The 15,322-nt window shown below is 37.7% G+C and overlaps 1 protein-coding gene across 5 annotated transcripts in view; it reads left to right on the top strand.

Moving 5' to 3' along the window:
• The window catches only part of TBC1D4 (TBC1 domain family member 4), a 210,703-nt gene that overhangs the window by 164,389 nt on the left and 30,992 nt on the right, over positions 1–15,322 (top strand). For 3 of the 5 annotated variants that reach the window (XM_065895796.1, XM_065895795.1, XM_065895794.1), the window contains exons 11-12: positions 1,280–1,444; positions 12,844–12,867. The exons of 1 other annotated variant lie outside the window; for it this stretch is intronic. In XM_065895796.1, coding sequence (XP_065751868.1) covers positions 1,280–1,444; positions 12,844–12,867 — 189 coding nt within the window. The remainder of the gene's footprint in view (positions 1–1,279; positions 1,445–12,843; positions 12,868–15,322) is intronic. One more of the 5 variants, XM_065895798.1, reaches the window with a different exon arrangement.

Raw genomic sequence — 15,322 nt, 5'->3', positions numbered from 1 at the left:
TTACAAAGAAGAATACATATACCATAATTGACAGGAGGTATCCATTAGAAACTATCTTGCATGGTATTTAAAAAATATTTAACGAAATCATTTGGCATTTGGTAAGAGATGATAAAGGGGGTGAATTTGGAATTGTAGAATGATTATACTTCTTACCGTGTAGTACAAATCAGAATTTATATCCTAGAACTAATTTTGTTTTTCTTCGTTACCTATGAGTTTGGTTCAGGAAACGGTCTGATAGGGGTTCCAGTCAGAGAGAAAAAAAAAAAAAAAACAGAACTCTAAGTAAAAAGAAGATTAATTTTTATATTAGTTGTTATCAAATTTACCAGCATTTCTTTTAAGGATGCAATTGAATGCTGATTGTTGTTTTTTGAATAATTTGATATTAAAAAATAAAATATTTAGGATATATAAAAATAAAGTAAATTAATAGAACTAATTATCCTCAGATTTTCTTTTATGAAAAAGGATTAAGTATTCATGTATATATGAAAAATTTTAATGATCATTTATATTTACCCAAGACATTAAGTCTCTTTTTCCAGGAAAAATTATTTTCAAGAATTTAAAACATTAATTATTTTAAACTATTAATGATGTCTGTTTTTCCTTATGTTTTCCACATTTCATAAAGTATATGCTCAAAGAATTTCTGTCAATATGAAAAGATGCTATTTATATCATGGTAAAAACTTGCTATGAAAAGAATCTTCTGGAAAAAAAACTTTGTAGATTTAGGGATTCAGATAAAACCATGGCTGCACAATTCCACAGGCTGCAAGAAAAGAACATGGACATTAACGTTTGTTAAGCCAAAGGTATTATGATTATGATGACTTCCAACAACCAAACATGTTGTTCTTAAATTTTTAGAAGGGTTTATATCTTTAAAATAATTAAGTCTTTGAACTACTGATAATCAGTTTTTCCTTCTGGAACTTGTTTCCTGTAATTATTTGTGCTTTCCTACTTTTCCCCCTTGAAGTATCTTTTGCGTGTCAAAACAAACACTTTTTGTCCTAAAATTGTTAAGAGCTTTTTAGAGACAAACACATATGCTTAGACACGCTGCATAGATGAGGAATTCGGTTTGTGGACAGTGAACTAAGTCATAGTCATCTAATAGAGAACTGCATGCATATAAGTTTTTTTCCATATAAATTCAGCCCTGATTACATTAATAGCGAGAACCTGTGTATATGCTATTTCATAGTGAATGAAGATTGTGCCAAAATGTAAATTAAGACGAATTTGCTGTATTTTCTGTACCCAGCATCTTTTCATCAGTTCGGCGCATGCACAAGGAGAGTAATTCTTCCTCCAGTCTTCCAAGTCTTCACACTTCCTTCTCTGCCCCTTCCGTCACTGCCCCCTCTTTCCTGAAAAGCTTTTACCAGAATTCAGGTAGACTGTCCCCACAGTATGAAAATGAAATCAGGTGAGATCAGTGTCCTTTGTTTGCAAAGCAACATTTTCTGCAGTGATATACTGATATGTTACTAAGAAGTGGCTAATTAACTTTAGAGTGACATGAATGCATCCGTATGTTGTGCTTGTTGTAACCTGTTTCTAATATATTGGTTTCATTTCCAATTAATTTGAAGAAAACTTTTAAAACCAGTGTTTCAGAGCTTTTTGATGACATGATTATCTTACTTTAGGGATTATTTTTTTTTGTACTATTTGTGTGTTTCTTTGCCTTTGGCCCCAGAGTCTAAGCCTTGTTTTGTTTGGGACAAGACCTGGTGCTAACACATACTAAGCAAACCTCCCCTGATCATGCCTTTTTTTCTTAGCTTCTCTGGACATATCTTATGGAACCCAAAAGCCACTGATTTAAACAACTATACTAAAGTAATGGATATGATATATCTTTATTTTTAAGTATATAGAATATTTCCTAGACGTTTCTCTGATTTTTTCAATGACATAGACCTTCTTTTCTGAATCTCAGTGTAAGACACATAATGGGTATAGGATCATGTCGATAGCAACTCTTTCAGACAACATGAGGGGGCTCTTGAATCTTGTAGATATTTGATTTTGCTTTGTTTTTTGTCCCCAGAATTGAAAACGTGTAGCCTATTCAATCTTATTCCTTGCTCTTATAGCTACACAAAATTAAATATAGTGATTTTTTTAAGAATTGCCTTTAAAATTTTTTGAAATTATAAAATCTTACTGATCATACAAATTCTCAGTGGGATATTCTAGCCTTTGGAAAGTGGTGGATTAACTTGGGAATTCTTCTCAAGGGGTTGTTGTTGGCTTAGAAGCTTCTGAGATTCATTCCTTATTTTATTTTATTTTTTTTTTTGCGGTACACGGGCCTCTCCCTGTTGTGGCCTCTCCCGTTGAGGAGTACAGGCTCCGGATGCGCAGGCCCAGCAGCCATGGCTCACGGGCCCAGCCGCTCCGTGGCATGTGGGATCTTCCCGGACCGGGGCATGAACCCGTGTCCCCTGCATCGGCAGGCGGACTCTCAACCACTGTGTCACCAGGGAAGCCCTCATTCCTATTTTTATGTGTAGCTTGAGCCGTTCCTTTTTATTGCTGTATAGTATTCCATTTAATACACCAGAATTGATCCACTCTCTTGCTGACGGATATTTGGGTTGTTTCTATTGTTCGATAATTGGCAATTTTTGCAGTCAGGGAGAGGAATACAAGCTATCAACTAGCCTGTGTGCCACTAAAATCTTCTTGGGTATTCTTTTGGCCTCCTTTCTTTTAGACTTAGGGAATCCAAAAAGTTAGCATATAATTAGGTAACCCACAGTAACTAGTTAAATTAGAATAACCCTTGAATTATCCCTGAATATCTTTTGTCCATGTGTGTCCATTTTTTTCATCCCAAGAAAGATGATTAATATTGGATTAATAAAATTTTGAATCTGAACCTTCCTCTGAATTAGTACAAAATTATGTTGAAACATTGAATTGCTAGCGAAGAAAGTTGATGAAGACGATTTTAAAGAGTTTTTCAGCGACAACCTTATGGGAGAAGATTTAAAGGAAGATAGCCATAAAAATAGCATAATGTATATGGAATATGCAATGAATTTAGAGAACTGAGGATGTACACATATAAAAACGTCAGTTTGCCTCATCTCCATAGTACTCCTTACTAAGAATACAGTGCTTTCAATGACATCCATCTGCAATTTCCTGTTGTTATGTTAAAGTGAGCATCTGGAGAATCCCTGTTTCCTTCCAGAAATAGAACCATGCCTGAGGTGACAATTAGGAACAGCCATAAGAAGGTCAAAGACTAGCTGTGAATAGGTTATATAGTACAAAAGCAGTGACTTTTAAAAAAAAGATTATTTATAGTTTTTAATGTATGGTTATATGTTCATCTTTGGTAGTTTCTGCCTAGATGTATGTATCATTCTTGTGCCTAGCTTCCCTTAAGCCTTCTGTACCTCATTCTGATAGGAGGATATTGAAGTCAGAGGATAAATATTTAGGTTTCTTTGTTGTTTTTTTTTGGTTTTGTTTTGTTTTGTTTTCTTGCGGTACGCTGGCCTCTCACTACTGTGGCCTCTCCCATTGCGGCGCACAAGCTCCGGACGCACAGGCTTAGCGGCCATGGCTCACGGGTTTAGCCGCTCCGTGGCATGCGGGATCCTACCGGACCGGGGCACGAACCCGTGTCCCCTGCATCGGCAGGCGGACTCTCAACCACTGCGCCACCAGGGAAGCCCAAATATTTAGTTTTGTATTGAAAAAAAATTTACTTCTTTGCAGTGATCTTATTTGAAATGCTATATTTAAACATGTGGAGAACTTTTAAATTTATAGGATCATTAAAAATCATCGTATTTTCTGTACTTTGTAGCGTTCTCTTGGCTCTGAGAAGTTCTAAAAATCAGAGAGCACTTTTTGGCATGTTTTTGTTTACTTTTTGTATGCTGTTTTGTAATTTGACAGCATAGAATCAATAAGCCAAAAAGACACTTCACATTTTTCATTAAAAAGTACGCTAATCACTAAAAACTATACCGGAAAAAAAAAAGTACGCTAATCGTAAGCATCCAGCTCCATGGATTATCGCAGAGTGAACATCCCACATCACCCCAACCCAGTCAATACATGGAATGCTACCAGCACACCTTCAGCTCCTCGCATTTTCCCACCCAATCTCTACCCCACATCCTGACCTCAAATACCATAGTTTAGTGTTGCCTGGTTTTAAACTTTCTATAAATGGAATGATACAGCATAAATTCTTTTATATCTGGCTTCCTTCACCTAAATTAATTTATGAGATTCATTCCTATTTTTATGTGCACTTCAGTTCATTCTTTTTTTTTTTTTTTTTTCTTTTTTTTTTGTGGTACGCGGATGTCTCACTGCTGTGGCCTCTCGCGTTGCGGAGCACAGGCTCTGGACGCGCAGGCTCAGCGGCCATGGCTCACGGGCGCAGCCGCTCCGCGGCATGTGGGATCTTCCCGGACCGGGGCACGAACCCGTGTTCCCTGCATCGGCAGGCGGACGCTCAGCCACTGTGCCACCAGGGAAGCCCAGTTCATTCATTTTTATTGCTGGATAGTATTTCATTTACTATATCACAGTGCATTCATTTGCCAGTGGACATGTGGGTTATTTCTAGTCTTTTGGTTTTTAAAGTGTACTCTCCCTGGATATTATTATATATGCCTATAGTGGTACATACCCATGCATTATTGATGACTATCTACACAGTAGTAAAATTATTGGACAAAATTCACTCTTAATAGGTTTATTGCAATTAGTAAGTCACTTAGACATAAATTTACTAGTTAGAATCTTGGAGAGAGTTTTTTAAAAATTGGTATTGTGAAACGATTCCAAATTTACAGGAGAGTTGCAAAAATATTATGGAGAACTGCTAACTCTTTCTCCAGATTCCTCAATTTTTAACATTTGCTTTATCAGTCTGTTTACATGTATACGTACATACATACATATATATATGCATATATTTTTTTATTCTAAGCCATTTGTGAGTAGGTTGCAGATATCATGTCCTTTTACTCTGAATACTTTAGTGTGAATTTCCTAAGAATGAGGATATTCAAGAGTGTGGTTTTATGTCAGTAATTTCTGAACTCTACATCTCTCATTATTACTGGTTTCAGAGAAAACATCATATACACACAATTACCATGATATCTAGAACTATTCAGAATAGAAAGAAGGTCCATAAAACTATGAAATATAATTTTCTTTTCACTTGGGTAACTCATATCTTATTAGATGCAGAGTGGATCTTTAAATATTCATAGTCAAGTAAGGTATGTAATTTTCTTTTTTTTTTTAATAGATCTTTATTGCAGTATAATTGCTTCACAATACTGTGTTAGTTTCTGTTGCACAACAAAGTGAATCAACCATATGCATACACATGTCCCCATATCCCTTCCCCCTTGAGCCTCCCTCCCACCCTCCCTATCCCACCCCTCTAGGTCATCGCAAAGCACCCAGCCGATCTCCCTGTGCTATGCTGCTGCTTCCCACCAGCCAACTATTTTACATTTGATAGTGTGTACATGTGGATGCTACTATCACTTTGCCCCAGCTTTGCCCTCCCACCCCATGTCCTCAAGTCCATTCTCTATGTCTACCTCTTTATTCCTGCCCTGCCACTAGATTCATCAGTACCATTTTTTTTTTTAGATTCCATATATATGCGTTAGCATATGGTATTTGTTTTTCTCTTTCTGACTTACTTCACTCTGTATGACAGACTCTAAGTCCGTCCACCTCACTACAAATAACTCAGTTTCATTTCTTTTTATGGCTGAGTAATATTCCATTGTATATACGTGCCACATCTTTATCCATTCAAATGTCGATGGACACTTAGGTTGCTTCTGTGTCCTGGCTATTGTAAATAGAGCTGCAGTGAGCATTGTGGTACATGTGTCTTTTTGAATTATGGTTTTCTCAGGGTATATGCCCAGTACTGGGATTGCTGGGTCATATGGTAGTTCTATTTTTAGTTTTTTAAGGAACCTCCATACTGTTTTCCATAGTGGCTGTATCAATTTACATTCCCACCAACAGTGCAGGAGGGTTCCCTTTTCTCCTCACCCTTTCCAGCATTTATTGTTTCTAGATTTTTTGATAATGGCCATTCTGACCAGTATGAGGTGATACCTCATTGTAGTTTTGATTTGTATTTCTCTAATAATTAGTGATGTTGAGCATGTTTTCATGTGCCTCTTGGCCATCTGTATGTCTTCCTTGGTGAAATGTCTACTTAGGTCTTCCACCCATTTTTTAACTGGATTGTTTGTTTTTTAGATATTGCGCTCCATAAGCTGTTTGTGTATTTTGGAGATTAATCCTTTGTCTGTTGTTTCATTTGCAAATATTTTCTCCCACTCTGAGGGTTGTCTTTTTGTCTTGTTTATGGTTTCCTTTGCTGTGCAAAAGCTTTTAAGTTTCATTAACTCCCATTTGTTTATTTTTGTTTTTATTTCCGTTACTTTAGGAGGTGGGTCAAAAAAGATCTTGCTGTGGCTTGTGTCAAAGAGTGTTTTTCCTATGTTTTCCTCTAAGAGTTTTATAGTGTCTGGTCTTACATTTAAGTCTTTAATCCATTTGGAGTTTATTTTTATGTATGGTGTTAGGTAGTGTTCTAATTTCATTCTTTTACATGTAGCTGTCCAGTTTTCCCAGCACCACTTATTGAAGAGGCTGTCTTTTCTCCATTGTATGTTCTTGCCTCCTTTGTCATAAATTAGGTGCCCATGTATGCATGGGTTTATCTCTGGGCATTCTATCCTGTACCATTGATCTGTATTTCTGTTTTTGTGCCAGTACCATATTGTCTTGATTACTGTAGCTTTATGATATAGTTTGAAGTCAGGGAGCCTGATTCCTCCAACTCCGTTTTTCTTTCTCAAGATTGCTTTGGCTATTCGGGGTCCTTTGTATTTCCATACAAATTGTTAAATTTTTTGTTCTAATTCTGTGAAGGATGCCATTGGTAGTTTGATAGGGATCACAATGAATCTATAGATTGCTTTGGGTAGTATAGTCATTTTCACAATATTGATTCTTCCAATCCAAGAACATGGTATATTTCTCCATCTGTTTATGTCATCTTTGATTTCTTTCGTCAGTGTTTTATAGTTTTCTGAGTACAAGTCTTTCGCCTCCTTAGGCAGGTTTATTCCTAGGTATTTTATTCTTTTTGTTTCAGTGTTAAGTGGGAGTGTTTCCTTAATTTCTCGTTCTGATTTTTCATTTTTGGTGTATAGGAATGCCACAGATTTCTGTGCATTAATTTTGTCTGCTGCAACCTTACCAAATTCATTGATTAGTTCTAGTAGTTTTCTGGTGGCATCTTTAGGATTTATTATGTATAATATCATGTTAGCGGCAAACAGTGACAGTTTTACTTCTTCTTTTCCAATTTGTATTCTTTTTTTTAAAATTTATTTTTATTTTTGGCTACGTTGGGTCTTTCTCGCTGTGCGCAGTCTTTCTCTAGTTGTGGCACGCAGGCTTCTCATTGTGGTAGCTTCTCTTGTTGTGGAGCACAGGCTCTAGGCGCACAGGCTTCACTAGTTGCAGCACACGGGCTCAGTAGTTGTGGCTTGTGGGCTCTAGAGCACAGGCTCAGTAATTGTGGCACATGGACTTAGTTACTCCACAGCCTGTGGCATCTTCCCGGACCATGGCTCGAACCCATGACCCCTGCATTGGAAGGCGGATTCTTAACCACTGTGCCACCGGGGAAGCCCTGTATTCTTTTTATTTCTTTTTCTTCTCTGATTGCTGTGGCTAGGACTTCCAAAACTATGTTGAATAAGAGTGGAGAGAGTGGACATCCTTGTCTTGTTTCCTGATCTTAGAGGAAATGCTTTCAGGTTTTCACCATTGACTAGGATGTTTGCTGTGGGTTTGCCCTATATGTCCTTTATTATGTTGAGGGAGGTTCCCTCTATGCTCATTTTCTGGAGAGTTTTTATCATAAATGGGTGTTGAATTTTGTCGACAGCTTTTTCTGCATCTATTGGGATGATCATATAGTTTTTATTCCTTAATTTGTTAATGTGGTGTATCATATTGATTGATTTGCATATATTGAAGAATCCGTGCATCTCTGGGGTAAATCCCACTAGATCATGGTGTATGATCCTTTTAATGTGCTGTTGGATTCTGTTTGCTAGTATCTTGTTCAGGATTTTTGCATCTATGTTCATCAGTGATACTGTTGTATAATTTTCTTTTTTTGTGATATCTTTTTCTGGTTTCAGTATCAGTGTGATGGTGGCTTCATAGAATGAATTTGTGAGTGTTTCTCCCTCTGCAGTTTTTTGGAAGAGTTTGAGAAGGATCGGTGTTAGCTGTTCTCTCAATGTTTGATTGAATTTGCCTGTGAAGCCATCTGGTCATGGACTTCTGTTTGTTGGAAAATTTTTATTTACAGCTTCAATTTCATTACTTGTGATAGGTCTGTTTGTATTTTCTAATTCTTCCTGGTTCAGTCTTGGAAAATTGTACCTTTCCAAGAATTTGTCCATTTCTTTGTTGTTGTCCATTTTATTGGCATAGAGTTGTTTGTAGTAGTCTCTTATAATCATTTGTCTTTCTGCAGTGTCAGTTGTGATTTCTCCTTTTTCATTTCTAATTTTATTGATTTGTGCCCTCTCCCTTTTTTTCTTGATAAGTATGGCTGAGGGTTTATCAATTTTGTTTATCTTCTCAAAGAACCAGCTTTTCATTTTATTGATCTTTGCTACTGTTTTCTTCATTTCTGTTTCACTTTTTTCTGCTCTGATCTTTATGATTTCTTTCCTTCTACTGACTTTGGGTTCTCTTTGTTCTTCTTACTCCAGTTGTTTTCAAGTGTAGGGTTGGATTGTTTATTTGCGATTTTTCTTGTTTCTTGAGGTGAGATTGTATTGCTATAAACTTCCCTCTTAGAACTGCTTTTGCTGTGCCCCATAGGTTTTGGGTTATCGTGTTTTCATTGTCATTTGTTTCTATGTATTTTAAATTTTCTTCTTTGATATCTTCAGTGATCTCTTGGTTATTTAGTAGCGCACTGTTTAGCCTCCATGTATTTGTGTTTTTTACAGTTTTTTTCCTGTAATTGATCTCCAATCTCATAGCATTGTGGTTAGAAAAGATGCTTGATCCGATTTCAATTTTCTTAAATTTTCCAAGGCTTGATATGTGACCCAAGATGTGATCTATCCTGGAGAATGTTCCATGTGCACTTGAGAAGAAAGTGTATTCTGTCACATTTGGGTGGAATGTTCTATAAATATCAGTTATATCTATCTGGTCTATTGTGTCATGTAATGCTTGTGTTTCTTTATTTACTTTCTGTTTGGATGATCTGTCCATCGGTGTAAGTGGGGTGTTAAAGTCCCCTACTATTATTGTGTTACTGTCAATTTCTCCTTTCATGGTTGTTAGCATTTGCCTTATGTATTGAGGTGCTCCTGTGTTGGGTGCATAAACATTTATAATTGTTATATCTTCTTCTTGGATTAATTCCCTTGATCATTTTATAGTGCCCCTCCATATCTCTTGTAGCTGTCTTTATTTTAAAGTCTCTTTTATCCGATACAAGTATTGCTACTCCAGCTCTCTTTTGATTTCCATCTGCATGGAATATCTTTTTCCATCCCTTCACTTTCAGTCTGTATGTGTCCCTAGGTCTGAAGTGGGTGTCTTGTAGACACCATATGTATGGGTCTTATTTTTGTATCCATTCAGCCAGTCTGTGTCTTTTGTTTGGGGCATCTAATCCATTTACATTCAAGGTTATTATCAATATGTATGTTCCTATTACCATTTTCTTAACTGTTTTGGGTTTGTTTTTTGTGGGTCTTTTCCTTCTCTTGTGCTTCCTGCCTAGAGAAGTTCCTTTAGCATTTGGTATAGAGCTGGTTTGGTGGTGCTGAATTCTTTCAGCTTTTACTTGTCTGGAAAGCTTTTGACTTCTCCATTGAATCTGAATGAGATCCTTGCTGGGTAGAGTAATTTGGTTGTAGGTTTTTCTCTTTCATCACTTTAAGTATATCCTGCCACTCCCTTCTGACCTGCAGAGTTTCTGCTGAAAAATCAGCTGATAACCTTATGGGGATTCCTTTGTATGTTATTTTTTGTTTTTCCCTTGCTGCTTTTAATATTTTTTTCTTTGAATTTAATTTTTGTTACTTTGATTAATATGTGTCTTGGTGTGTTCTTCCTAGCATTTATCCTGTGAGGGACTCTCTGTGCTTCCTGGACTTGGGTGACTATTCCTTTCCCATGTTAGGGGTGTTTTCATCTATACTCTCTTCATATATTTTCTCAGACCGTTTCTTTTTCTCTTCTTCTTCTGGGACCCCTATAATTTGGATGTTGGTGCGTTTAGTGTTGTCCCAGAGGTCTCTGAGATTGTCTTCAATGTTTTTTCATTATTTTTTCTTTATTCTGCTCCTCGGCAATTATTTCCACTATTTTGTCTTACAGCTCACTTATTCGTTCTTCTGCCTCAGTTATTCTGTTAGTGATTCCTTCTAGTGTATTTTTCATTGCAGTTATTGTGTTATTCATCTCTGTTTGTTTCTTCTGTAGTTCTAGATCTTTGTTAAACATTTCTTGTATTTTCTCAATCCGTGACTCCATTCTATGTCTGAGATTCTGGATCATTTTTACTATCATTACTCTGAATTCTTTTTCAGATAGATTGCCTATTTCCTCTTCATTTATTTGGTCTTGTAGGTTTTTACCTTGCTCCTTTATCTGTGACGTATTTTTCTGTCATCTAATTTTTTTTTTTTTTTTTTTTTTTATGAGTGGGATTGTGTTCCTGTTTTGCTGGTTGTTTGGCCTGAGGCTTCCAACACTGGAGTTTTTAGGCTGTTGGGTAGAGCTGGGTCTTGGTGCTGAGATGAGGAACTCCATGAGAGCTCACTCTGATGAATATTCCCTGGGGTCTTAGGTTCTCTGCTAGTCCAGTGGTTCGGACTCAGAGCTCCCACTGCAGGAGCTTCCACCCGACCCTGGGCTCGTGAACCAAGATCCTGCAAGCTGCCTGGGGTGGCAAAAAAAAAAAAAGAACAATAACAAAGTAAAAAATAAAATTAGACTGGGAAACTGATAGATACATTAGGAAGAATATAAAAATAAAAATATGGATGAATCAACAACCAGAAGGTACATCAGTACCACAATAGCAAAAAAGAGGAGGAGGGAAAAGAAAAAAAGGGCGGGGGAGCGGGGAGAAGGCCTTGGCTGTGGAGGTCGGGGCCTAAGCAAGGGAGAGGTTTGAGTGGTGGGCGGGGCCAATGCTCAGGACCCACAGGGCTGGAAAAGGCCCTGGCAGCTGTGGGGGGTGGGGCTTAGGCTCAAGGAACAGAAGGGGCCCAGGCGTGCCCCCCAGCCCTGGTCTCAGAGGGCAGGGGACCTCACCTGGGAGCCCAGCAGGCTTCCTGGGCTTGAGTAGGCGGGGCAAACGCCCTCCTCTCCTCTCCCACTTCTCCCGGTGGGCTCCTCCCACCTGCCTCTCCTGATCTCCTTGGCCTCCCTTCTAAGCCCCCAGGACCAATTCGGCCGGGCTGGGGAGGCTTGGAGGGCAGAGGACCAGCCTGGGAGCTCAGCAGGCTCCCCTGGCCCGAGTGGGTGGGGCAATCAACCTCTCCACTCCTCTCCCGTCCTTCCTGGAGGGCCCCTCCCGCCTCCTCTCCTGATCTCCCTGGCCTCCCTCCTATGCCCCCAGGACCCACGCGGCCTGGATGGGGCTTTGGATGGGGGGTAACAGCTTGGCAGCTTAGCAGGCTCCCTGGCCCGAGTGGGTGAGGCGATTGCCCTCTGCTCCTTTCCTGCTCTTCCCTGAGAGTCTCTCCCACCTGCCTCTTCTGATCTCCCCAGCTTCAGGGGTGTCGATCCTGTCTGGCCTCCACTTCTCCTCCCCCCTCAGTTCCCCTTCGTCCTACCAGTTCACTTTGGGGTTCCTCCTGTCTCCTTGGGCATCAGAGTCCCCTACCAGTGGCCGGCAGGTGCCCTAGTTGTGGGGAGATGCTAACTGTGTGTCTTCCCACACCAGGTATTTTCTTTTCACTTGGATAACTCACATCTTATTAGATGCATAGAGTGGATCTCTAAATATTCATAGTCAAGTAAGGTATATGGTAGGTTAGCACATAGGCTAACAAATACTATTTAAAGAGCATGTTAATTTGAAATTTTAAATTCAGATTAGGCATTCTTCTCCAGGACCACGATTCGGAATTATTAAAAACACGTAGATTATTGTTTTTAAGCAGGCTGAGAAAAAGAAGCCAAGATCTTTTTAATATCATGGTTTATTGAGTAGTAGGTTCATTTGCACAGCACTGAGATGCTAAAGGAAAGGGAGTATACATATGTTTTGTTTTACCTTCAAATTAATTCTTAAAAATTTAATGTTATTTCATTGTGTAGTAGCTAAAATATCATTGTGTATGATGAGGTGGTATATTTATATAACATCCATTTATCAACTATATCATTTTATAAACAAGCATCTTTGTTCCTCCTTATTGCTTCTTAGCTTTTAAACCTATATTTTTAAAATATTTATATTGAAATTCATTGGTCAAATGATAGTCATTACTTCTGCTTATAAAACTTTTCAATGAGAAAATAGATTTTTGCTGGTAAGTACTTCATGGTAGTTTTGGTTCTATAGTTCTCTCATATTGACTGAGAAAAATAGTGTAATCACTCATTATGGTACATTATTGAAATTATCTGTGCTTTATTCATGTCTTACGGGAATGCCTTTTTGTTCTAAATCCTGGTTTGGGACATCTCTCTTTCTCTATGCTAATGCTGTTCCTTGTTTTCCTGTTGTACTAGACGGCACACGGCTTTAGAATCAAGGTGATTAGAGGCCTAAATATTTTTGCTTAAAAATTTATTAATTCTTCCAACTGATTATCACCATTGATTTAAAAATCAGTTTTGGCTGTCTCCTGAATGCATGCCATCCTTCCAATGCTGTGAAGGGTCTATAGTAGGGGAAATGTGATGCCTGGTGTAATCAAAGATCATGAATGATCATATAAAAGGTTGATTGCAAATAGAAATCCTGTTTCTAGTCTATTCCATGTTGAGTTCTTTAGGACTGTGCTGTGGCCTTCAATCAAAAAGTAAGTAAAATTTTGAACTAATGGAAGTTAATTTGCTGGTTTGGAGGTACATATGTATATTAGAGGAGTTTATTTCAAATCCCAAGAAGATGCAGAAAGCAGAACCCTAAAAGAAACATACTCATAAAATTGAATCTGGTTTTCACTGAAGAGAATTATTAGTTTACTTCTGTTCATCTTAATTCCTGACACACTGGTTACTTTGAGACACTGCCGAGGCCTTCCAGACCTCCCACTGGGCTGGACACAGGAAAACACCTACTTCCTCATTATGGAAGTCTGACCACATCTGTGATGACATTTCTTCCTCTTGACCCGTATGCTTTTTGTGGTAAATGTCCAGAATCACTACGAACAACTTAACTGAAAATGATTATTCTTTACTTTGTTCTAGTTTCTATGCTTTGCTCATATCACAAGCCCAATGGAAAACAGATATCCACATCTTCCTGTTTGGGGCCACTGACATTTAGATTTCTTTCTAGTGGGAGTAAAATCCAGTATCAAAGATTGGACTAGAATGAGATATTCAAAGGAAAAAAATTATTTTGGCCACATTGATAAGATAAAAAGTGACTTGTTTGAGACTTGTAATTGAGTTACATTTTTTTAATGGTTGGGTGTAAGACCATTTCAATAAAAATTTCTTATCTACATTTTAGAGCCCAACAGAAATGTTAGGCTTTACTGTGTGTCTTTCTAGGTTCTACTACAAACATAGAATTAGGTCTGTGTATTATCTGAGGAGTCATCTGGCCCATAATTTCCTTATTTTAGATAGGGTTAGACTGAGCCCCAAGGAGGTTTAATATCTTGCTTGATGTCATTTTCATAACCTTAGGTTATAAGGATGTGAGTATGCAAATGAGCTACCCAGATATATTTTAAATTCCAATGCAAAAAACTTAATTAAATTGTTTTTCATTCAGTGTAGAGTTTAGGAAATAAAATTCTTTGTTTTTGTTCTGTTTTTGTTTTACCCGTTGATTAATCTCTTTTGACTCATCTCAGATGCTATATATTAGTTTCCACTAGACGAGCTCATTCTCAGTTTTATTTAATTAGTGAAGATTTTCCATAGGATGGCAGATTCTTACCCAGCTGAAGCCAGGGCTTAGGTAAACTATTAGTCCACCTAAAGCAATTATGAGTTAAATTGTACTATGGGTCCTGTGGAAGAAACTCAAGTTTCAACACTGTGCTGTTCCATGTAACCTTTCTTGAGGTATTTACAGAGAGAAAGCCTTTTCAGATTTCTGTTAAATGGTTGCTATGCCATTCATCAAGTTTTGTTTCTCTCTTGAGTGTAATACATTGTGATTTAGATATAGATTCAATCAGCTTGTAGACATTTATTTGGACTTCATGATACTGGTAGTTTTAGATGGGTGCTAATAAGGGGGTTGGGAGATGGGGGCTTCTGCCCCGCAGAACAATGCCTTGTAAAACTGGTCCTGGCCTAAGAGTTTATTTACCTTTGTGAAAAGTGTGTGTGTTGCCCTGGTGGGAAATAAAACATGACTGCATCCTTCTTAAAGTTGAGTCCCTGTGCGTGGTCACTAAAACACCTTCATTCGGTGCCACGTCCAGTGTTACTGTTATTGGAATTAATTTTTATTAAAGCAGGCAAGTAAGTATGCATTAAAAATTCTGTGTTAATATAAGAAGTGTAATGTTAGTGTAATAGCTGAAGGCTATAACTGCTTGGTCAAGGATATATTAAAAAGTTATCTTGAAGCTCTGTGGGAAGGTTCATATCATATCCGTAGCTTTTGATAGATGCTGTGTCCAGAAGGACTTGGAAGCGCCTCCCAGCTTACACCGTGATACACATAGTAGAGCATTTTTTTCTTCCCTTATAAAGCTCTCATTTCTGTTTGTGGATTGTGGTTCTTGATTAATTGGTGACTGGTAATAGAAAGTATATATAGAATATACCAATACAAAAATAGATGGACATTCTCTATGTTGTATTTCCTTCGTAGTTATTAATTTTTAATTTAACAAATTTTCATAGAGGTAACGTTGGCACAGAATACTTTTCCTGGATCTGTCTCTTGGGAAACAGTTTTATAATGCATGTATTGATATTCCAAAATACAAAAGAAGGAGGGAAAAGATTATTTGAAAAAATAAGGTAATGGTTCTTATTTGCTTCATCATTTAAAAGATGTAAAGATAATTAA

Source organism: Phocoena phocoena, chromosome 18 (assembly GCF_963924675.1).
Source record: "Phocoena phocoena chromosome 18, mPhoPho1.1, whole genome shotgun sequence".
NCBI classification, from domain to species: domain Eukaryota; kingdom Metazoa; phylum Chordata; class Mammalia; order Artiodactyla; family Phocoenidae; genus Phocoena; species Phocoena phocoena.
The sequence above is the reverse complement of the archived record's forward strand: the minus strand, read 5'-3'. Positions and strand labels throughout refer to the sequence as shown.